The sequence below is a fragment of the Crocodylus porosus genome, unplaced genomic scaffold (assembly GCF_001723895.1).
Source record: "Crocodylus porosus isolate Cpor-Errol unplaced genomic scaffold, CroPor_comp1, whole genome shotgun sequence".
Lineage (NCBI taxonomy): Eukaryota > Metazoa > Chordata > Crocodylia > Crocodylidae > Crocodylus > Crocodylus porosus.
This window is the reverse complement of record NW_017728951.1, coordinates 7,630,882-7,655,594: the sequence shown is the minus strand read 5'-3', so window position 1 is coordinate 7,655,594 and position 24,713 is coordinate 7,630,882. Positions and strand designations below refer to the sequence as shown.

The following is a 24,713-nucleotide window of genomic DNA, read 5'->3' as shown; positions in this document are numbered from 1 at the left end:
GAAGTTAATCTGGTATCTGTGCCCTGGTTAGGTGAATACAAATAGGTTTTTTTCTTTTTGTTTAAAACAAGCATAGCATAACAATAGCCAGAGAGATACTTTAATTGGTTTAAAGAATTAGGCATATATTGTACAGTGCCATGAAATAATTAGAAATAGTAATCAAATCAGGCTGATCATTACATTTCGACACATTAGGTTTTCTATTACTTTTAGGCATGACCTTAAGTACATTATTAAATTCTAGTTCTCATAAACAGTGCAAAATTTCACAGGTCAGCCTCTGGCAATATATACAAGATGACAAGGTCTACCACTTACAGAATAATAAGTCAGTGTCCAAGAAATAGTTTTACAGGGAAAAGCAAAATTAAATGAGTTCAGAACCTTAAGATGTTGAATGTAGTGGCTCTCTCTCTAATATTAATATATTTCATTATATATTAACTAAAGTCACAGCACGTAGCCATTCTAGATTGCTTTACTGTTTCTAGGATGACTTTTTCCCTTAAAGTATACCTAGATGCAGTAGATTCTGCATAGAACGAGTTGTATTATTTAGGCTAGGGACAGAAGTTACACAAACTGGTTTAAGTGAGCAGAAACTGGTTTCAACCTGTAACAGAAGAGAACTTCAGTGTACATAAACCACTTTCAAAATGATCAAGACCAGTTTAAGATAAACCTGGATGGATGTAGGTCAAACCAGTTTATGGAACCTCTGTCACAGATTCCTTCCTGGTTCAACTTAACTCTCAGTCCCCCAGCATCCCAGGATGCTTTGCAGCCCTGGGCTGTGCTGTCTACTCCAATGGAGCAGGGACTGCCCCACCCCTCTGCTCCACAGCCTGCTTCTTGCCTGCATCTGTCAACCCATGGGGGGTGCTGGGGAACAGCCCCCCAGACCCCTGTAGCTTGGGTTTACATGGAGGGGTAGCCCCTGTGGTGGAGGCCTTTTGCCCCTCTGCAGCCCTCTCCTTGCCAGGGGCAACCTAGTCACCTGGGGAAATTTCCCACCTCCCCATCCCCTGCACAGCTGCTTGCCTTAGCCGCTACCACAGGAAGGAGGGGGAAGAAGTTTCCAAGGTCCTAGGGGTGCAAGCACCAGGGAGCCCCTGCTTCAGAGGGCTCCCCCCCCACCCCAGCCCAGGGTCCCCCAGTCCAGGCAGTCCCAGGGATCTGAGGGGAAGTCCTGTTTCCCCCCGAACCCCACAGCTGCTTGCTTCAGCTGCCGTGAGTCTCGGGGATAGCCCAGTGCAGCCTCGGGGAGTGGAGGAATATTCTGGTTCTCTGCAGAGAATTTTGCTTCTCCACAGTGAATTTCCCTCCACTCCCTGAGGCTGCCCCAGGCTGTCCCTGAGACTTGTGGCTGAGGCAAGCAGCTGTGGGGTTTGAGAAGGGAAGAATTCCCTTCAGCTCCCTGGGGCTGCCCCAGGTTGCAGGGCCCTGAGCTGGGGTGGGGGGAAGCCCCCAAGGCAGGGGCTCCCCGGTGCCCCCATGCTAGGCTGCATGGGCAGGTACCCAGCCCAGAGGACTCCTCCCTCCCTCCCTCCTGTAGCAGTGGCTGACGCAATCAGCAGCTGAGTTCCCCTTGACTCCCCAGGGAACCAATCAGAATTTCCTTTGGCTCCCCAGGGCTGTCTAGGTTATGGAACCCAGGCTGGGAGAAACCCCCTGAGGGGGAGGCTCCCCCAAGGTGGGCCAGCACCTGGATGGGGGCTCCTTAAACCCCTGTGGGGGGACAGCAGGGGGCTAGGAGCATGTATTGGGGAGCCTGTTGGGGATGGCCCACTTGGCTGGGCTCACAATGGCCAGCAGGCTGGGAGATGTGCTCTAGCGCCTCCCGCCTACTGGCCTGGGTCAGTGCAGGCCTCCCCCTGCCTTTTCCAATTGAAAACTGAATTGTCAGTTCATTTGGTTATTGGTCCAATCTACGCAGTGTAGAGAAAGCTGCCTAGATTCTGCCTTGAGTTTTTTGAGCGTCTGTACTTAGCCATGGTGTCTAGAAGAAACTATGGCCTTGCTCTTTCAGGACAGATGCACCTTCTCATCTTTGAAGCCTGAATAAGTTCTCATTGTCTTATTATTGAAATCAGATCCCATTGTGTTATTATTAAAGCTGTAATACATACTTGTACAGATAAGTATTTACAGCTCCAGGGGCATAATACTGAACTAAATGGCTTGGAGGTACATTTCAAACCTCTGTCTATACTTCAGCAGAATTCTCATTGAAGTCCAAAAGGATTTGGCCTATGCTTTGAGTTAGCTCATTAGAGCTGAGCTCTATCTCTTTATCTATCTATCCATCCATCCATCTCAGAATTCAGTTGCGCATATTAGCATCATGGAGCAAGATCTTATAAATAGTAGTTGAGCAGTGCTATTGTGTAAGATGTTTTTGGTTCATCCTTGACTGGAAAGTTAGATTGGGCAAATAATTTTCCATTCGTATCAGCCTTTTCTGAACAAGTTTGGCAAGGAGCGAAAGTTGCTTTTAGCATTGTGCCTACTTGAAAATAGCACGAATCAAGTCAAATCAGAACTTTCAGAAGATTTCCTCCAACTCTGAAGCATGCATGTCATTGGATGAATATAGTATGTGGCATATGGCCACGAGCCAACCTTCCTCTTGGACTTATTGACAAGGGCATTGATAGAAGAAGGGAGGGGAATTCCTTCTGAGGACATTGTATGTCTGCTTAATTGATTCTTACGGCGATGAGACTCTCAAAATAACTGGATAGAGGAAAGAATACTTACATGATAACTAATAGTGAGAAATGATAGATGAAAGGACACCACTACACTGAATGATGATGATGACGTTCTGAACTAATGAGAAGTGACATTACAGATCTTAGCTGAAGGTTTCTGTAATATTTAATAGCCCTGCTGGAGTGACCAGTGTCCATGCTCCGAAAGGAAGAGGTTGCGCCCCTGGCACAGAGTGGTGTGGAACGTACTGGATGTGATAAGGGTGGAGTGTGGGGGAGGTGGAACCTCATGAAGATAGCCCACCTCCCTCCCCCAGTAGACCTGAGTCTATTCTCCCCATTGAGACCAGCTTCCTAACTTGCATAAGTTCAAAGTCATGGAGGGCGAATGTAAAAGCAGAACTAAACTCCAGGGGTAAAGAACTAGGCATCGACAGGCAGCTGGATAAGAGAATAGCAGTGTTCCCTACATCTTGACATCACCCACTAGGAGGACACCAGGTTGAAGAGGACCCAGACCTTATAACACCTATTCTCGACAAGAGACACCATCACTTTTAAATTATAAGGGCAGTAGCATGGACATGTCCTGCCTTAATTCATTTAAAGTTTGACATTGCTGAATCATGATATATCTGTTTTCCTGCTGGCAGACATGCACATCACTGTCAGTCTTTAGACACATCAAATACCAGGTACAAACCTTTCTTCAGTAGGAATGGCACCATGAGACATGGTACCTAATGGACCTGTGCCTCTTGTTCTTGTATGATGGTAGTGACCTAACAGAAAATGAGACTACCGAAGTGTTGTATGAGGTCTGCTTGTGCTGGGAACATATCCAGTCTGTTAATTTCTGGTTCTGGGCTTTGGGGAAACAAGTTTCCTCTTCTGGGACAGGTCTGCAGTGCCAGATGTGGGATAACCAGCAGTGGTGGAAGAGCTTCAAGATAAGAGTGACTACTTACCAGAAATTTATGCAAGGTAAGCTTCAGAATTGCAGAGACTACCAGAACGAGGCTCCTTTTGCCTGCCGAGAAGTGAGATGTCGTTATGATTTGTAAGTTAGTAATCTCTGACTGCTACCATTGTGCACCAGTTTGCTATAGGTAAATGTAGTGTTGGCTGTGTCATGCGGGAGGTGTGTGCTACCTTTATAATATAATTAACCATATATCTTGCGGCTTGTAAGTCTTTGACTGGTTTGATGACCTGGGGTTCCTCTACTTTACTGGAGTGATGGATGGAATTTGCATTCCCATTCTTTGCCACTCCCACCCGGCCTCAGAGTTCATGAAGAGGAGGGATGTGGTAGTCTTTCCTTCTTTCCCAAGTAATGTTATAGTGGCCTGGTCAACCACTTTGAGAGATTCACTCAAATGCTGGACGATCCAAAAAAATGTGGCATACTAGAATTTTTTACAGCTCCACCCTGTTTTCCCTAATGGTGAAAAAAGGAGTTTTGTCAGAACTATTTTTAGGACAGAGATCAATGATCTAACTCCCCCTGCTAATACTCAGCAATCCTCCCTACCCACTGCTGCTGTGGCTAATGAAACTGTATTGATTACAGAAATGAACAGTTAAACTATTGACTGTGTAGCTGCCCACCACCTGTGCAATGGTGAGGGCCTGTGTGAGGGTTGGCGGGGAGAGGTGCAAAGACTAGTAAACTGTTTTTGAGCTTTTGAAAGAGTTATTAAGGACTCCTTGTTAGAATAGTATTGACCACATACATTGAGGAAAGTGTTTGAATAGGGTTGTATGCTCTGAGGTTCTGTGATGCCACATTCACAATACTGCTGTGAATTTACATCAAAGAAAACTATTTGCATTATTCTGTTCTGGGGGATAGGTGTTTCTCTGATTTGTATTCCTGAAGCTTCTGGTGTGCTTGGGAAAGAGACAGACTCCACAGGCTCTCTGTTTGAATGTTTGTTTCTAGCTCCCTTTGTAGACATGATTTGCATTTATTGATCTTTCCTTGCCTCATGAAATTTGTGACTGTTTTGTAGCTGGGCACTCATTGTCAGCAGGGAAGATTCATTTTGTCTGCCCACTTTGCATGCAGTGGGCTGTTGCATGGAAAGTCCATTCTTTAGTTGACTTCTTTCACTTGCCAGATGAAATGACTAATAAAGGATTTTAACTACAAATAGTTTATTTGAGAACAAATGCATAACGGAACAGCAAATGTGGGCGGGCCTCAACACTTGAAGTTAAACAAGTGCAAAACAACAAGAGTCAGATGCAATAGAGAAGGGAAGAAGTGACTATTTCCAATGTGGGTCCAAGGTCTCTGGGAGCTGGAGTGGTCAGTAATGGTGCTGACAGGCGTGGAAAAAAATGTGGATTACTGAAAGAAGCAGGGTGTTAGTTCAGCCCAGCTCTGCAGCATCTGTATGGATCAGGCACTTCAGCAAGACTTTTTGGCACTTTTATCTAATAGCTGATTCAGTCAGTGCCAAAAAGTGCCTAAGTGCCCAGTCTATGCAGATGTTGGGTGAGCCAAGTCCAACTAATGCAGTGGCTCTTTTGGGCAGGCACTGGGTTTGGTGCAGGGCATGTGGAGTTTAAAGTAAAGTGCTGGGGGGTTTTGTGTGTGTGTGTCTGTAAGCAGTCTAAAAGTCTAAACAGCTTGGTTCCCAGTCATATAATAATTGTGACTAGGGCTGGTCCTGCTTATGTGCTGCTGTTTGCAGATCAAGGTGCTCTCAAGTGGTTTCAGTTGGCTGGTCACTGAATTTCTCCTGGGATCAAAGTGGGGTTGGCACTAAAAGCGTGGAAGGATGCTGAGTGTTGGGCCCTGTCCATGGTTCAGCTTAGTATACTGCCTCTCCCAGTCAAACTAGATGTAACTTTCTATCACAGGGGTGGGTAATTATTTCAGCTGGAGGGCCGCTTAATGAATTTTGGTGAGCTCTTGAGGAACTCAAGGGTAGCTCTCCCCCTTAACAAGTAACCTGCCCCCTAGTTGCCATCTTGGGACCAGAAGTCCCATGCTTAACCCCAGACCTTTGTCACTGGAAGTCCTTCCCCTTTCCCCTCTAAAGTCCTTTTGGGAGGGGGGTTGCCATCTTGGAACCAGAAAAAAACCAAAACATATACTCAAATATCTACTATAACATATTTTAATTTTATTTCAAAAATATTTTGTCCTGATTTATGTGTGTTTGCGTAGTTATATAGAAGTGATTGCATACTAGCTCAAAGATAATGTCTTACTCTTGTATATTGTGTGTGGGGGGTGGGTGTATGTTTGGGATTTGTGAAGGGGTGTGTGGGTATGTGTGTGAGTGAGTGTGGGGGCTTATGAAGGGGTGTGAGGCTTGTGATGGTGCACAACTCCTGGTGGCTACCAGTCCACGTGCCATTGGGCTGGGTGGGCTCCCTGCTACAATGTGCAGCTCCCGGCTCTCCTTTTGGGAGCCATGCACCATCGTGTTGGCTGGGCTGGTTCCATGCCAGCACATGGGGCTCCTGGCACTGCAGCTAGGAGCGTGTGTGGCTGAGCTGGGCCAGGCTGGCTCTGTGCCTCCACATACAGCTCCGTACTGGAGTGCTGGAAACTCCTTGTGGAGGCGCAGAGCCGGTCCGGCCCAATGGCGTGTGGCTCCTGCCTGTAGTGCTGGGACCCCACGTGCTGGCACTGAGCCACTCTGGTCTGGTCCAAAAGGACACACCAGTGGGCTGAGCTGGTTCCACGCTGCCACGTGCAGTTCCTGGGATTCAGGGTGTTTTGCTATGATAGACTGGTGCATCAAGCTGCTCTATGACACTGCGTTTTGAATTTAGTGCAGGGAGAGGTTGGGAGAAAAGCAGTGTTGGTGGTTCTAGGTGATAGTGAGAGTGCTGAATGTGTATCTTAAGTCACTGAGGCTTTGGGGAACCCATATCCTGGCCATTTGGCAGTGGTCTGTGTATGCAAGTATTGGCTGTTCTTGCAAGTTGGAGGGAAGGGAGGGGTGGCATATGGATGGCACATTGGCTTGCATCTGTCCATGATAGCAGACTCTAGGCACAGCAGCATAACTTCCAGATGGTCATGCACTGGCATATGCAGACAGCTAATCCAGGAAGTATGCACTTCTGTACTTCTCATCTGCATCTCTGGTGCTGACCAGCATTGTGCTAAATTGTAGGCTGGGGGAGAGAAGGAGGTGGTGATTCAGGGAAAGTATTGGGCTCAGGTGACTTTTGGCTCTTTGCCTGTGAATATATCCTGGCCCTTTGGCCATGCAGTCCTCTGGTGCTGATCACAGTCTTTTCAAAGTTTGCCTTGAAAATCAGCCACAAAATGCACTTTGATCCTGACATCCCCTAAAATGGGCCAGCTCTTCATAATAAGGAACTGGGGTGCAGCTCTGCTGTTAGTGACAGAGCTTCCTGAGTTCATATCCCGTAACTACGTGTAGCCACAGTTAAGGTTCTTGGCCTCTGAGTAGGTGTTGCAAGACATTACACTGCTGCTTTCTGGAATGCTCTGGTTTCATAGATGTCCATGTTTCTGTGATTTTGCTGGACCTTTAGCTATCCTCAGGATGTAAGAAGATGCAGGACCTGCAGATCATACAGAGGAAGGTGGTGTGCTGTGAGGATTTGCTCTTCAGAGCACTTGAGTATCTGTCTGTGTTTTGAAATTTAAAGTGAGAGATAACATTTGGTCACTGATCTCAGAATAGTAGAGGCCAGAAAGAGAAGCAGAGTGTCTTGGGCTATGAGTATACAAAGCAGTGTGGGAATGTAATTGATAAGACAGTAGGCTAAATCAGAGAGAAGCTCTGTCCAAGCAGAAGCTAAGCTGTGACATTTGAAAGTGTTAGAAAATAGCTCCTTATTTGTTTAGGAGCAAATTTGCCACTTGGTAGGGAGGGAGAGAGGTGCTACGTTACTTTTAAGTTATGTATTTGCAGGTTTTTTTTAATCCGGTTCCTTCTGATTTCATACAGGTAGTTAATAGTTTATGGTTAATAGTACACTGGTGGTTCTCAACCTTTTTAGATTTGAGGCACCTTGAATAGACACAAGGCACCCCTCTAAAAATGCCAACTCTCAGTTTTCCCTTATTTTTTGACTACAGAAAAAATAGAGTAATTCTTTTGTTGCACAGAGCTCAGAAAGACTGCAGTACAAGAGAATATTTTTAATTCTATGGATTCCTATTTGAAATCTCTGCATTTATCTTGTGAATTATGTTTGAACACCTAACAGTGTCTAACATTGTATACTCTAACCCTGAGTATACAAGCAGTCAACTTTACTGGGATTGCCAGAATATAAGCAGGCAATTACCAAAAGTTAAGCATGTTAATGTGGCTCCTCATCGCATCACAGTCTGTCTAGAGCTGTTACTCGGAGGCACTTCCTTAAGTCGGCCATACTGGGTGAGCTTCCTGGGTTGCTGTTCCAAGTCTGAAAGCTTGGTCTTCCTTTAGAAATCCATGCAGGTGTCTTCCCCAGAAATCCATGCGGGCAATTCAGACAGCAAACAGCGAACAGTGATTTCACTTGTTTAGACTCTTTAACCCTTTAGTTATGTCACCATTACTAAGGCTAGCCAAACTTGTTAAATAATACTTTGGAAACGTCATAATAGCACAGCCTGAAATATTTTCCTGTTATTGTCCTGATCCCACACTAATTAGCTCCAGTGATCACCGTGTTATCTTCTTAATTTATGGTTCTATTGTTCTGGATGTTCTCTGGCATTCATTTTATGGTTAACTTTAGGCCACGGTCATGACCAATTCTTAACTGAGTCATCTCGAAGAGGCTTCTGGGAGTTTGGTCAACTTGACATGACCAAATGTGATTTTTTTGCAGCACTCAGGATACCAGACCACCCTGGTTTTGAATCACTCTTCTACAGTGCACAGCAACAGTATTATAAGAAGCGGGATGGTCCCTCAGGTCGCCAAGTTCTTACCAGTCGAAACCAACATCTATCTGCTACAATGGTTCTTAATGTTTTTTGACTCCGGGAAAACCTCAGAAAATGCTGGCTATTAGCTTTCTGTCTCTTTTTAACTATGGAAAAAATTGAGCAATTCTTCTTTTGTAAGGATCCAGAAAGCTCACAATGGGTAAAATGTTTTTTATGTTATGGAAATTTAAATCTCAATTTGAAATCTCTGGGTGTATCTCTTGTATCATTCATAGGTGTTTACACATCTAACAGTCCTAATGTGTGGCACCCTGATGTACCCTTAAAAGGATCTCATGTGCAGCACCCCAGTGTGCTGTGGCACCCTGCTTGAGAAACACTGGTTTAGGATAAAGTGCTGGAAACATTTTTATTTACTGGGATCCCATCTCTTTCACTGGTTTGGTGAATTGCAAGGTATTTTCAGCCTTAGTGAAATCACACAGGGAGCGACAGGGCAGTCATCTTTATTTTACAGAACAGAAATACTTAAACACATGCTTTTCAACCATTGCAGGAGGAAGCAACAGGAGGTTAACACTACCTACTAGCACTACCTACTGTCTGGAATGTATAGCATAACACTACAAAGCAAGTGCATGTACCTTACATACATAGCAAAAACAAAATTATAAGAATTTTGGACTCTAGTAATTTTAACACCCCCTAATTTGGCTGTTTATGCCTTTCTTGTAGAAAGACTTGATCAACTACAACAAATCCCTCATAGTTAGAACAGCTGCCTAAGTCCATGAACTGTTCTTAAATGATGACTTTTCTTGACTTTTCAGTTTTACCGCTTTTGTTCTTAACATCCACACCAACTATGAAAGTAATTGAAAAGAAGTATCATTTTTCATTGTCTTGAATTTTTATTAGGTGTTTGTGTGTGTGTTCAATATACCCACAAATAAATTTACCAGACTAAAAATCTAAAACATCTCTGCTTCTCTTTTTCATGTGGTAGATGATGCAGCTCACTGGCTATGACACATACTTGCTAAGGCTGAAAGGTCAGAAATCTGCTGATTTGATGTAAATGAGCTAATGTCCTGATCTGCGTACTTCAATATTAATTATTTCATAAATTACAGCAAATGCAACATTATGATAAGGCTACAACTTGGCTTGAGCTTTACTAACATATAAATTGTGTGTTATTGCCTGACTGAAATTTCTTCCTTGGTGTGTAGGTAATAATGCCGGCTGCTTAAGGCTCTGTATCTGGTGGGTCTTTTAACTAGTGTGTGTGGATGGCTATAGTTGAATTAATACCCTCTGCTGCTTTTGACTATTTGACCTATGATGGGAAAAGAAGCTGTCTGCCTCATGCCATCAACTGGAATATGTTTTATCTAAGCTGCTAACCTTTAGCTGGAAACTTGCTCTAATCCCTAAAGGTGGAAACAGATGTCACCTTTGTGTTACCATTAAAACTTCTATGGTGACACAAAATGAAAACAAACAGATGTCCATACATTCCATCTTGCCACAAATACTCATATTTGTGGCTGGAACAGAAGTGGTAATAAACTGTGCCACTTTATTGTGGCCCACATCTGTTTGTTTATGGTAGAAGAGCACAGGCATTGCAAAGCTGCCTGTGCTCTTCAGCTGCTCTGGGGTAGGGACTCCACCAACTTGAGAGGCCTGGTCTTGTACATTCGAGGAATTATGGGGCAGGATCAGGCTTCTCAGGCATTAGGAGCATCTGCCTCACTTTCTGCACTTACCCAGATGAGTCCTTCCAGGATGTCTGGGTAAGTGGGAAAACTTGGGGCTTTGGCGTGCATGTCTGCAAGCAGGGGTTTGCTGTTTGCAGAGACAGGACCTGTTCAGCAGTGATATGTGTAGAAGAATCCCTCTGCAGGTGATTTCCCTGCTTACCCCTGCAAGTGCAGAGAAGGGAACTCCCAGTGGGGAGGTTTCGTCTCTGCCTTTGCAGCCCATTCCCTGTGTTGCTGTCAGAAACACACACTGACCCAGTGCACATTCCTAGCAGCAGCATAGGCTGTAAATGCCCATGGGATTTCCCCTCTCCACAGTTTCAGCTGATGGGGAGAAATCCCTTGTAAAGGGATTTCCCTGTGTGCACCTGTAAGTGGGAAGCAGGCGTACTTGCAGGTGCATATAGGAACATCCCTTTGCAGGAGATTTCCTCCCTCCTTACCTGCAGATGTGCATGGGCTCACTTTATCTGCTCTGAGATAAAAAGTTTGTATTATTGACCTCCACCTGGTGAGTACATCTTGCGCCACTGGTTAAAATATCTTATGACTTAAAACAAAAAGGGTAATGATAAGTAGACCGAAGTGCCAGCATACTTATACACTCAAGGGTCTTTGGTTAAATGTGATATCTTTTATTAGATTATCTAAGTAGTTGGAAAAATTGTTCTTTGCTCAAATGCAAAATTTGATATCTTCCATGTTTCAGGGTTGTTGGTAGCATGCATACCTAGAGGGCAACAGCATGTATTAAGTGTTTTCATCCTTGAATATATTTCTCATTATCCATCATCTTTTATTAACCTGAGGACAGTGGTTTTCTATCGTAAAAATATCTTTTTTGTATATATTGGTATATACTTAAAATTAAACCCTTTGTGTTAATATCTATTTTTATCACACTTTTCCTGTGACTTATTCTTTTAGGGCCAAATTCTGTCATGCCTTAAGGCACTGTGGCTCATCCTTTTTGGCAGGACTGCCACAAATGAGCTCCACATCCTCCCCTAGTGCCACTGATCTTTCTCCTGCCTGATTAGCTGTGTTTCCTGTGTCCTGTCCTGTCTGCTGCTCTGCTGCCAGTGCCGATCTTATTCTGTCATGTGCCACACAGACTGCTGGTGCCTCTTGTGGAATGCGTGTAATGTATCCCTTCCTCAAGTCATGAGTATCTGGGTCCTGTGAGTAGGTCAGTTTTTAGTAGGAGTGGCAGAGCTTCTCTAAATAAGTATATCAGAATCTGGCCCTTAATCTGTAAATGTTTCCTCTGTATTTTTCCTTTTTTGATCCATAAGTTAGAATTTTTTTAAAGAAGGAATAAATAAGGAGGAATACTCTGCACTGGTCCGGACCTGCAGAGAGCGAACCAGGAAAGCCAAGGCTGCGACGGAACTCCAATTACCTACAAGTATCCAGGACAATAAAAAGTCATTTTTTAGATATGTGGGGAGCTGGAGGAAAAGCAAGGGCAACATTGGACCCCTGCTAAACCAGATGGGACAACTGACAAACGATGCCCAGGAAAAAGCCAACTTACTAAATGGGTACTTTGTATCGGTCTTTCACCAGTCCCATGGGATACCCCTGCCTGCTACGGGACAAGGAGGCCCGGATGAGGGAGATTCCTTACCCCCCACCAATGCTGACCTCGTGAACGAACACCTTGAGAGGCTGGACACCTTCAAGCCAGCCAGCCCTGACAGTTTACGCCCAAGGTATTCAAGGAGCTGGCTAGCATCATAGCTTAGCCCCTGGCATGGATCTTCGAGAACTCCTGGCGCTCTGGTGAAGTGCCCGAAGACTGGAAGAAGGCCAACGTGGTGCCTGTCTTCAAGAAAGGGAGAAAAGTGGATCTGGCAAACTATAGGCCCATCAACCTGACCTCTGTCCCAGGGAAGGTCTTAGAAAAGATTATCAAAGAGGCCATTCTTAACAGACTGGTTGATGGCAACATCCTGAGGGATAACCAGAATGGGTTTGTTGAGGGTAGGTCTTGCTTGACCAATCTTATTTCCTCCTACAACCAGGAGAGCTATCAAGGACAAAAGAGAAGAGATTGGTGTCGTATATCTTGACTTTAAAAAAAGCCTTTGATTTGGTATTCCACGATCACCTCTTAGTAAAACTGGCTAACTGCAGCCTCGGCCACACCACAATCTGCTGGCTGGGGAATTGGCTCTGCGGTAGGACCCAGAGGGTGGTGGTTGATGAAAGTCAATCGTTGTGGTGCCCTGTGACCAGTTGGTTTCCCCAAGGCTCTGTCCTTGGGCCTGTTGTCATGGAGTCACGTAAGTGCCCCGTGACTGAGTATGATTGGCAGAGCTGCCAATCACCCGGGCAGCTCAGGTGCTGGTTACCAGGGTGACCAGGCGGGTCAGGGGGCCAGAAGGGGGCGGGGCCGGGCCTTTATAAGCAGCTTAGGCCGGAGCCTGCCTAGCAGTTCCCTTCTGGCTGCCGCAGGAGCTCTGCGGCTGAGCTGAGTGGCCCGAGTTAGTAGTCACAGCCTTACCACGCTAACCGGCCGCGATGAGGTGGGGGACAAGAACGCCCTAAAGGGAGGTAGGCTTGAGAGCCTTGGTGGGGGCTTGTGTTTATGTTTGCAGCACGGAGACTCTGTGTGGTTTATGTTACAGCCGGGTGGCTTGAGCTTATGTTACAGTTTGCACCGGAGGACCGGGTGAGGCTGTAGGGGAGTGAGGAGGCCTCACAGGGGCTCCCCAGCTGTTTGGGGGTTTCCAGTGCCCAGTAGGGGCACAGTGCCAGCGGAGCACTATTGTCTGTGCCGGAGAGGCACCATATTGCGCCAGGGAGGCGCGGTGTGCGGGGTTGCAGACCCCAGCCCATAAGGGCGGTGGTTTGCCCAGTGGGGGCAACCAGACCCAGAGAAGAGTAAAGGGGACAGGCACGGCGGCAGTTGCTTGTTCCCCTAGCGTGCGGAGTGCGGTAGCGGCCCCTGAGAGGGCAAGGCCCCAGAGCAGGGCAGAGAGAGAGCGCGGTAGTGGTCCCAGAGAGGGTGGCAGTATCAGGTCCCAGAGCGGGGCAGAAAGAGCACGAGGAGCACGGTATCGGCCCCAGAGGGGGTAAGGCCCAGTACAGGGCGGCGGCTTCGAGCCAGGCCCAAGGGCGCCAGTATTAGGGCGGCGGTAGCGAGCCAGGCCCAAGGGCGCCGGTATTAGGGTGGCGGTAGCGAGCCAGGCCCAAGGGCGCTGGTATTAGGGCGACGGCAGCGAGCCAGGCCCAAGGGCGCCGGTATTAGGGCGGCAGTAGCGAGCTGGACCCAGGGGGCGCCAGCAATAGCCGGACGCCGGCGAGACAGGCCCAGGCCGCAGGGAGCGGGCTGGAAGATAGGAGCCTGGCCCAAAGGGGCGCCAGGCGGGCGAGGAGCCCAGGGTGCCCGAGAGAGAGAGAGGGCACCAGAGGGGCGAGGGACCGTACAACGTCCCCCGGAACAGCTGCGAGGTTTGGGGCGTGCTGAAGGGGAGGTTTGGAGGCATGCATAGCCCTTAAGGCGGGGGGCATAGAGATACCCCATTTCAGAGTAGGGGCAGGAACATCGGTACCGTCAACTAGGGGAACAGAGGCAGCCTCCCATACAACTTATTTGTCATCAAAGTCGTGGCGGGCGAGATTCTGAGGGTGCTGAGTCCACCCTAATGTGACGGTAGGGGGCGCTAGGGAGTTCATGGCCGCTCCTAGGCCCCACTCCCTCACACCTGTACTATTTAACATCTTCATTAATGATGTGGACATTGGTATCAGAAGTGGACTGGCCAAGTTCGCTGATGACACCAAACTCTGGGGTAAAGCGTCCACACCTGAGGACAGGAGGGTGATCCAGGCTGACCTTGACAGGCTCAGGAGATGAGCAGATGAGAACCTGATGGTGTTTAACACTGAAAAATGCAAGATTCTCCACCTTCGGAAGAAAAACCTCCAGCATGCTTAGCAGTGCTGTGCTGGCTAGCACTACGGATGAAAGGGACGTGGGGGTCATGATTGACGCAAGATGAACATGAGCCTTCAATGTGATGCTGCTGCTAGTAAAGGAAGCTAAATGCTTGCTTGGATCCACAGATGCGTCTCACGCAAATCCCAGGACATCATTCTCCCATTGTATTAGGCCTTGGTGAGGCCGCAGCTGGAGTACTGCGTCCAGTTTTGGGCTCCACCATTCAAAAACGATGTGGAGAAGTTTGAGAGGGTGCAGAGGAGAACCACGTGCAGGATCGGAGGTCAGGAAATGAAGACAGGCTGAGAGCCATGGGACTCTTCAGCCTAGAAAAGCACAGGCTCAGGGGTGATCTGGTGGCCACCTATAAGTTTATTAGGGGTGCTTACCAGGATCCAGGGGAGAGTCTGTTCACCAGAGCATCCCAAGGGATGACAAGATTGAACGGTCACAAAATCCTCCATGACCGTTTCAGGCTGGACATAAGGTAGAACTTCTTTACTGTCCGAGTCCCCCAGGTTTGGAATATTTTGCCACTGGAGGTGGTTCAAGCACCTACTCTGAACACCTTCAAGAGACATTTGGATGTTTGTCTTGCTGGGATCCTATGATCCCTGCTGACTTCCTGCCCCTGGGACAGGGGGCTGGACTTGGTTATCTTCCAAGGTCCCTTCCAACCCTAATGTTTATGAAATCTATAATAATCCATAGCAGAGAAATCCTTATAGTTTAAGTAATACTATTTGAGTGCTTGGCTTAAAATATTATGCAGAAAGGAGACTTGTTCTGTTTTATTTTAGGTTATCCATGAGTATCATATTGTCTCTAGAGAGGTTAAAGTAAACTGCAAAATTGACTGTAGCAAGAGATTATAAGGGTGAGTAACTCAGGACTCCGGTTGACAGTTTAAAAAAAAATCTTTAAGGAAAATGCTGATCTGATATTTCCTAGTACTACTCTCACTGGAAAATATAGTGTCTCATGGATATGTATCTCTATATTTTTCCTTCCTTTCATAATTTGAGGTGAGGAAATGGAGTAAAATCAGTAATTCTAAGTAAAGCAACTTTCAGCAAAAGAGTTTTATGACATTCTTATATGGAATAGGTATATGTATTTCTTTAACTCTACTGTGATAAAGTTTCTGATTGGGAATTAAAATAAGCCCTAGTTCAGGTTTCTATGGTGGTGATAGCCCATACACAACACACAAACCATAAATTAAACCACACGCTGGGTGCATCTACATGTGTACTTTAATGTGTAGTACTTTATTTTATTGCACATTAAAGCATCATGTAAAACATGCTATTATGCTAATGTGCAGTAAAATAGGCTACTGTGCATTAAGCGTCACGTAAAAAGTGTGCGTTTGTGCTACTGTGTGTTAGGGCAGCCTAATATGCATTACTTAGTATGTCGGGGCACTTTTACATATGCTCTGGGGGTAGGAGGATTGTGTTTTATTTAGAGAGGCTCTGAGAGCCTCTGAAGGACAGGCCACACGAGGAGAGGCTGAAGGACATGGGACTGTTCAGCTTGGAGAAGAGAAGACTTAGGGGGGACTTAGTGGCAGCTTATAAGTAAATAAGAAGCAGACATCAGGGGCTGGGAGAGCATCTGTTAACCAAGGCACCCCAGGGGAAGACGAGGAATACTGGACATAAACTGCCAGACGACTGCTTCAGATTGGACATAAGGAAAAACTTCTCCATGGTTCGTGTGTCCAGAGTCTGGAACAAACTCCTCCCAGAGGTGGCATAGTCACCTACCCTGGAGGTCTTCAAAAGATGACTGAACGCACACCTTGCTGCAGTCATCTGACTCCAGCAGTCTTTTCTTTCCTGCCTAAGAGCAGGGGGGCTGGACTGGATGATCTGATGAGCTCCCTTCCAGTTCCTAACTTTTATGAATCTATGAAACTAAAGCTCGTTTGATGAGCTTTAGTTCAAGCACCCCTGCTGCCATTTTGAAGCGCAGGGATGCTGATATGTGAGATGCGGGAGGCTGCTGGAGCATGGTAATTACCACACTCCAGCAGACTCGCTTAATTGAGTTTGCTGTAGTGTGCTGTAATTACAGCATTTCAGAACAGCTTCTGTGCTTGTTGGCAGGCACCCTTAAATTGGAGGTACTAAATGTAATGTGCATTAGGAAAAGTATATTAATGCACGTGTAGAGGCTGCCCAATTGTAGTTTGCCTTTCCTGTGTATTTTGAACAAAGCAACTATAGTAAAAGCTCTGTTATCTGGCATCCCCCAGATAAAATATGTCGGTTAATTGAGCAGCCCTGGCTGCCACTTCTCCCGCCACGTCCCACTGCCCCTTCCACCCCTCCCACTGTATCGCTGCCCCTCTCGCTGCATTGCTGCCCCTCCCGTAGTCCCTGCAGGCCCCGTGGGACAGGAAGGTGGGTCCCGCACAGCCCCACAGAGCCTGTTATGCCCCCGTGCCATGGGGGCTCAGCAGCACAGGTTGCTTTGCCCTGGGCCGTGGGGGCTCGGAGAAACTGGAAGCGCCACGGTTGGCACTTCCGTTTTCACTTTTCCTTACAAGCCGGCATGCCAGTTAACAGAGCATGCTGGCTTGTAAGGTGCCAGTTGCCAGAGAATTTACTGTAATAATATCTACCGCTTGTTTCCACTGACATTTTGCTTTTGATAGAATAGACAGAAGGACAGATGTTTTCACTGGAGTCAGACAAAGGTGTGTCCTTCCCCCTTGTTTGGTGTCACCATTGATTGCTACAAAACAGACCTCTGGTATAGAAACCAGAATGCTATGGGTAGACTTTGCTGCTGCTGTCTGTCTTCTGAGTATACTGACAAAGTGCAACAGAAGACTAATAGCCTAGTTATATCTGCTAAACAACTGGGTCTTAGAATCAGGAGGTCTAAAATATTAAGGTTATTAAAGTAAATATCTTTACGCTGTTGAAAGAGAGAGCAGTTTCCTCCATGGCGCTTGGTTTCCATTGAGAATGTTGGCATTATTGGGTGTAATACATCAGGTCCAACTTACTAGCTGACTGAAATTGTAATCACTTCGGTCTTCCTAAGCAAGCAAGGTTGTCCTACTGGATTTGTTGGTATATTAACAATTATATCAGCTGAGACTAAAGTGAACTGCCTGTTGCTGAACACTTGAAAAACTGACCATTTAAGCACTTAAGGGGAAACTGTTGGATGCTGAGCTCTTTTGAACTGATCTGGCTCTGTACGTCTTAATTTACATAGCTTTCCAAATGTCAGCACAGAGGAAATTCACTTTTATATATTCACTTTGATATATTTACATTGGGATAAAGTTTTAATCTGTTATGGTTTTCATATCTTCATTGTAAATCTTTTTTTTTATTCTACACGACTAAAATATATATATTAGTAAAAAAAAAAGAAGTAGTATAATGTTAACTATTAAAAGAGGCCCAAAATAATTTGTTATTTTTTATGTACTGATTTTGGGGGAGAGAGAGAGAGAATATCAGAGAAGTGATAAGCATTTAACATATCAATACATGTAAAACATTTTACAAATCCTGCCTCTAGGTGCATTCCTCATTCAATATATATTATGCAAAAGATGTGACATTAAGCACAGACCATATTACTGAGCAACACTGTTTCTTAGGTTAAGGGTTTTTTAGTATGTCAGCAAATCCATCAAGTGAAATTGTAGTATCACCAGTTGTCACAGCAACGCATAAATAAAGCCAACTAAGATTTGGGGTAGGACTAGAAAAATATTACTTATAATTTTTTTTGTCTAAAAGAACCAAATTGCTTTACTAGGCGCTAGTGGTAGTTTCACAGTTCCAGTGTGCAACTTTATATTGGATAACTAGGACCAACAACCAGTACTTTGTTTTACTTAATAAACAAAGAAATAATGATTTAATTGATGAGGATTTAAAATAGGGTATAAATCATGAAGGATGGTAGGGTATAAAAATGACTGTTGGGTTAAACTTAAGCTCCTTGATATACTGCATTTTGTATATCTGTGTGTCAAACTAAGGTAAAGAGCCTTTTGATGTTAAGTATTTCTATTACATTATGCCTTATTTGTGCCAAATATTAAATTACTGAGAGGCGATGGATGCCTTTAAATCTGGATTGTTCCTTAAAGGAGTGAGGAGATAATTTATTTTTCAAAATATCAAACGTTTCCTGGGCTCTGTTCCAGCTTTGTAAGATGTAATGAATAGTTGAATAATATATGTAGGTATGTTTGACACAGCTGAGGTTGGGGAGATAGGAGACATTCCAGTTTTAGTCAAGGTATGGTGGTTTTTTGTTTATGATGCTGTCTGCTGATAGGTGAGATGCACAGTAATTATGCATTTTGTGAAAACACCACCAGCATTTCCATCCTGCTATTAGTTTTTTTGGCTAGTAATGCATCTAATCACTGTCTGTATTTCTTTTTATTCCATATCAGTTTTTTAGTCAGATGATTTTGATATGCACTGCTTTTCCAGCGTAATTTAATGGGTACCATATTCTCACATGATCAGGGATCTGGGTTTTCTGTTTGCCACAGAAATTGGTGGTAAAATGTGGATTTTCTCCTTTAAAGGAGAAAAACATGGGAAACAGTGGGTTTCCCCTTACAGGCTGGCAGAATTTCTGCCGGGAGGAGGACGATCAAGCAGGGGGCAGGCACCATGTACATGTATGCATGCACATGGCCGCCAGGCAGCCTGGAGAGCAGCTCCCACAGGCAGAGTTCAAATTACGGGGAAGTTCAGGGAGAAGGAGGGGGACGCTGACCTCCTCCCATAAGAGACAAGAGCCCCCTGTAAGATTTGAAAATCATAACTTGGGGGGGGGGGGGGTCTCTGATTTTATTAGGGCATTATAAGAGGCAGTCAAATTTTTTTACAAACCCTCCCCCCCAGGAGTCAAAGGGTAAGTCGAGCCCTGCCTACAGGTAAGTGGGGGAAGGGATTGAGGCCCCCATAGTGAGGGAGGGAGGGAGTTGGGCAGGGCTGAGGCTAGGGCTGCTGCCCAGCCCGTGTGATGCTTGGGGCCCCGGGCCAGAACACGGCCACAGGGCCCAGGCAGGGAGTGCGAAGGAGCTGCAGGTGGCTCATTGCGAGGGCCTGGCTTCCCGCTGCTGCGTGCACTCCTGGGGAATGATGGATTGGGTGTTCTAATCAGAGAATTTGCTACTTTTATCAGATATTTTTTGATTTTTAAACAGAGAAAACCAGGATCCCTGCACATGATGCACAGAACCATGAGAATGTGTAAGAAACAATAAATTACATAATTTAAAAAATTGTTTAATAAGGTTAACTGACATGGAATATAAATAGGATTATTCCAATAACAAGATGAAGATATACATTTATTCCCCCCTTGATGCATATATATAATTCTTGCTTAGTTAACCTAATTCTGTTAAATTTATTTCAAAAAGAAAAAAAAAATCCCCACATCTTTGTTCTGTTATGGTAGACTGTATATGACTGTCAGAAAATGCTAGTTTTCTGGTGCTGGTTTCATACTTGTAAGAATATCTCACAATGCTTAAAATATAAATGAAAATCAATCTTAATTTTAGGCTGGTTTCATAAAGGTGTATTGCTAAAATCTTGAGTCAATATTTCATATGAAAAATATTTATATATACACCAGTCTTTTACTAGTTGACACACTGACCAAATAATAAATGATTCACTGCCTCTGTAAACTCTTAAGTCACCTTGTACTGTTTATAAAGAGCTCAAAAATATGTCTTACTAGAACCAGCACTGCAGTTTCCAACAAAAGAAATGTAAGACTTATTTTTTTTTGAGTGAAAAGTGCTTTGCTGAGAAGCTGCAGCACACTACTGAAATGGATTCTGGCTAACCTTTTTCCCTTTAAAAGGTTCAGTCAGGAAATTTTAATGTGAAAGGTAAAATGTCACTAGTCCAGTGATTGTCAACTAGTATGATGCAGCACCATGGGGTGCCTTAAGATCCTTTCAGGGGTGCCATAGGATGCCACACAATGTTAGTACTGTTAGGTGTGCAAACATAATTCACAAGATAAACCCTTGAGATTTCAAAGAATTCATAGTGTTGGAAACAGTTAGACCTGTTGTTCAGACATTGCTCTATAATTTTTTTTTGTAATGAAAAACCAAATGAAAACCAAGAATTGGAATTTCTTTATAGGGGGAAAAAGCTATTTTTTTTCTTATGCAAAAGTGTGCTTCAAGCAAAGTATCTGATATGGCCTTTATTGCTTATACATAGTTTTAATGGCTCTTTAGATGGCATGATAAAGTGAACTTATATACTATTAATTAGTTTTGAAAAACGTATTAATTAGTTTTAATATAATACTGAGTTTTAAGAAAACCGTATCTGTTGATGCTGTGAAGTAAAGAAGGTGACAGTCTTTTTGCAATGTTAGTACTTCCGACATACACTGAAATCCAGGGCTCTCAGTCTCTTAGTTTTTGACGTTACCTCAGGTTCCCAGAGATGATCCCTGCAGGGTGCCGGATCTGGGGTCTGCGGCAAAGCAGCCTGCATGGGGCCTCCCTCCCCGTCCCATGGCACACTTATGCCAGGGAGTGAAAGCCTGGGCACGCTGGACGTGGCGGGATGGGTGGTGGCCAGAACTTCTGGCCAAAACAGGCAAAGAGCCATCCAACCCGTTGTGAGGGCGGGTGGGCTAAACTTCCAACCCTGCAGTTTCCTGAGCATTTTGTTCGGTTATCCATTACAGTTCTTGTACCACACTTCTTTTTGGAGTTTGTTTTGCATTTAAACCTTCGCTTGATACATCTTAATTAGTGACAGCAGTAAGAGAAAATGAGAACTAAGTATTGCACACTATATCACAATTGTAGAATTATAGATGCTATGCAAAGAGCTTGTGAAAATGTCAAGTTTAGTGCTATAATGGTTTGTATTAGAAGAGCAGAAAGAAACTTGAAAGTACTCTAGTTACCAAGCCATCTCACAAAGAAGACCAAAGTCAGAGCCCAGTTTCTCTCTCCTTGTTTCTGAGGAAGAAGAGAATGCACAAAGCCATGAATGCTGTGTGCCCCAGAAGGCTGAGGGGCCATGGCAAGCTCCTGCAGGCAGTGGTGGTGCTGTTGGCAGTGGAAGCATGGCAGTGGCAACTGGGGAGCTCTGACAGGCAGCCACAGCGCTGTTGGCAGTGGGTTGGGGGGTGGCGAGTCCCGACCTGCAATCAGTGACCACCCACAGATACCACTGGCAGTGTCAGCAGTGGCCGGCAGCAATCGTGGACTGCCCACAGATGCCGCTAGTGGTGTTGGCAGAATGGGGTGGGGAGTGGTGAGCAGCAACTGCCTGCCAGCAGTGCCTTTTTGCAGGGAGTGCACTGCCATGCTCAGGGGGTGCACATGCACCCACGTGCACCCCATACTTGCTGCCAATGCACATAGCTTTGCAGCAAGTGCAGAACCCAGGAAGAAATAGCCCTGTCTAACCAAGAGAAAGTTGTTGTGACACTGCCCATGAATGAGAAGTGATGGAAAAAGAACCAGAGGAGGAATGAAGTGGTGGAGGTGAATAGTAGTAGTTATATAAAAATAATTGTGATTGTTCAGTGGACAGGTAGTTGTGTACTAAACTTCATCTGCAAGAATCAGCTTGCCTGGAATTATATTTCTGCACAAAAACTGGATGACGTGGAAAATTTCCTTTCTCATGGGCTCACATTTACAGCTTTCTACAATGGTTTTGTGAATTAAAATGTTATCAGTAGGCAAGGTTTTTGTTTTTATTTTTTTAATTGCTTCAGCGGTACTGAATTATTAATGGTGAATATGAACAGTTTCCCTATTTTATGGCTGAAGGGCAACACTGTGCCATAATAAAGGATGTATTTTCCATCATAGAGCAGTGTAAAATTTAAAATTAATATTACGAGAAATTAATGTCAAGATCATCATTTTTATAGTCTTTATTATGAATCTATGAATAGGTGGGGTATTGAAAATATTCCAAGAAAATTTCCTGAAGTTGTTGAATTCATTGCCTTTTGGCAAATAGGAGTCTGAGGCCCTTGCTTTGTCATCTGTATCTTTGGGGGAAAATCTAATAGTTTTGTATCCCATCCTGTGTGATTAGAGGATCTGGACCTGGTTTTCAAGGACCCCTGTGGTCTTAGATCTAGCTTCGAGGGCAAAGGCAAGTTTGACACCACTTGTCTAAGGAAATGTATACCATGTATCTCAGTGTACAGTATCTTCTTCATTAATAGTTTTCTAACTCATTTTGGTGTACATTACACACCAGTGTTTATCTTTGTGTACTGTCATATATCTCAATACTATAGGAGGAAAAACAGGTACTTTTTATGCAATACATTCTCAAGGTTTGAAAGAGCACTTTTGTTTTATTAAGCAGCGACTTGTTCATACACCTGGAAGTACGTAAGAGTTTACAACATACCTTGTTCATTTTGAAATATGATATAGGGTCAGTATATATTGCTGGACTATATAAATGAAGGGATTTGGAATTGGACTAGAAACAAATTGTACTGAAGGGAACTTTCACTAATTGGTTGAAATGAGCAAAGCAGTGAAATTTTAATCTAATTAACTGATCATTATTATTTCTTTATCCCTCAATATTTTGGTTGTTTGTTTTTGTTTCATGGCTTTAGACGACTTCACTATTGATAAACAGCAACCCATAGACTTCCACTTAGTTTTGAACAAATTTTAGGAATCTTAGAAACGTTCTTGCTCGAGTTTCTTTTCATATAGATACATACACTGGTTCTTAAACACAACCAGTACTCAAACCCTATATTGCTCCAACCCCATTGCTCTGTCTCAGGTTTATATTTATAAAGTGACACACATAATTATTGTGCAAGGTTATTTCCCATCCAATAGTAAGCTAAAATGTAATTACATTAGTAAGATTAAGGGATGCAAAACATCAGTGGTGGTCCTGTTAATTTGTGTATGTTGTTGAGCACTAATTCCTGATCTCTCTAGGTATGTGACCCCACTTCTGTGGTGAATTCAACTCTCCCAGTATAGGATTTCTATAGAGTTGCAACCATTAGTTTGGGAGTCAGTGTTCTTGGGCAAACCCTATAGTCATAAAAATAAATTTGAATGGTGCAATATCTAAAACAGATCTAGAACAGTAGGGTCCAACCTTTTTGCCTGACAAGCCAGATGAGCAGTGCACAGTCTGTTCACAGGCTGGATCCAGCTAGTGGCCTTGATTTAGTACACAGGGCGGTGGGGCCCTATGTGGCTGCACAGATGGGGTGGGGGGTAGCCCAGCCCTGATTCAGCCACACAGGGGGAAGGGGGCCTGGTGTAGCCCTGATCTTACTGTGAGGGCTGATGGGATGTGGAAATTTGGCAGTGGGGGAGGGTGGCTATTCCATGCTGCCAAATTTCCTGTCCATGGGGGAGCGTCATGGGTAAGGTGCAATGTCTTTATGGGTTTGGTTGGGCCCATGGGCCAGAGGTTGAGCACTCTGATCTAGAATAATTAATCAATTAATATCTCAAATAAAGACTATTTCTACAATGTAGCATGTAGAAGAATAGAAATAATATTTTGATATGTGATTTGCTTTTAGAAGGATATGCTGTCCTAAAACCAGATCCTCCAGTTGTAGGTGAGGTCTCACATCACAGCATTCAATTATCCTGGGATTTAGAAAACAAAACGGAAAGAAAAGGACCTCAAGAAGAATGGTTAAAGTATTCCATTGAAGAAGAAGACCCAAAAGTACATACCTATGGTACCATTTATAGGTAGGTTCAGTGTTAAATAAGTTTTATCTTTTTTAGTTTAAGGTTTTAAAATATTTGAAAGATGGAAATTTCTGAAATACTAAATATTTATGATGACAACAATGATGTTTTTGTTAAAGAGCAGACTGCTTGCGTTCATTTATTAAAATATAATGTTTATTTAAAAATTTTGATTCACTAGAAATTTTTATTTATATCAGGTAGGAGTCTATTTCTACCCTGTTTCAAACAGCTTTTGTCATGCCAGGGCATTACTGAGGCAACTGATTAACATGTATGTAAAAGTTAACTCCAATTCACATCATTGGATCAAAATACATGACCACCTCATGTTCTGTATGGTGGTCAGTACACTGAGGCATGTCAGGAGGCAGTGAGTGAAATCCTGGCTTCGTTGAAGTCAGCAATAAAACTTCTGTGCTAAGTACAGACACTTAAAAAGTCTGAAGCTGAATCAGTTCAGTCTTTGCAGGTTAGTCTAAGCCGCAGAGATTGAACTGATAAGCTGCTTTCAAAATGGCCAAAATTTCATAGACGTCAGGGCTGGAAGGGACCTCGGGAGATCATCGAGTCCAGCCCCCTGCCCAAAGGGCAGGAAGTCAGCTGGGGTCATAGGGTCCCAGCAAGATAAGCA

General features: G+C 44.4%; 1 protein-coding gene across 1 annotated transcript in view; it reads left to right on the top strand.

Moving 5' to 3' along the window:
• FANK1 (fibronectin type III and ankyrin repeat domains 1) overlaps nt 1–24,713 on the top strand; it is a 61,849-nt gene that overhangs the window by 6,856 nt on the left and 30,280 nt on the right. Inside the window, exon 2 of the mRNA XM_019555708.1 lies at nt 23,902–24,079. Within this exon, the coding sequence (XP_019411253.1) occupies nt 23,902–24,079 (178 nt within the window). The remainder of the gene's footprint in view (nt 1–23,901; nt 24,080–24,713) is intronic.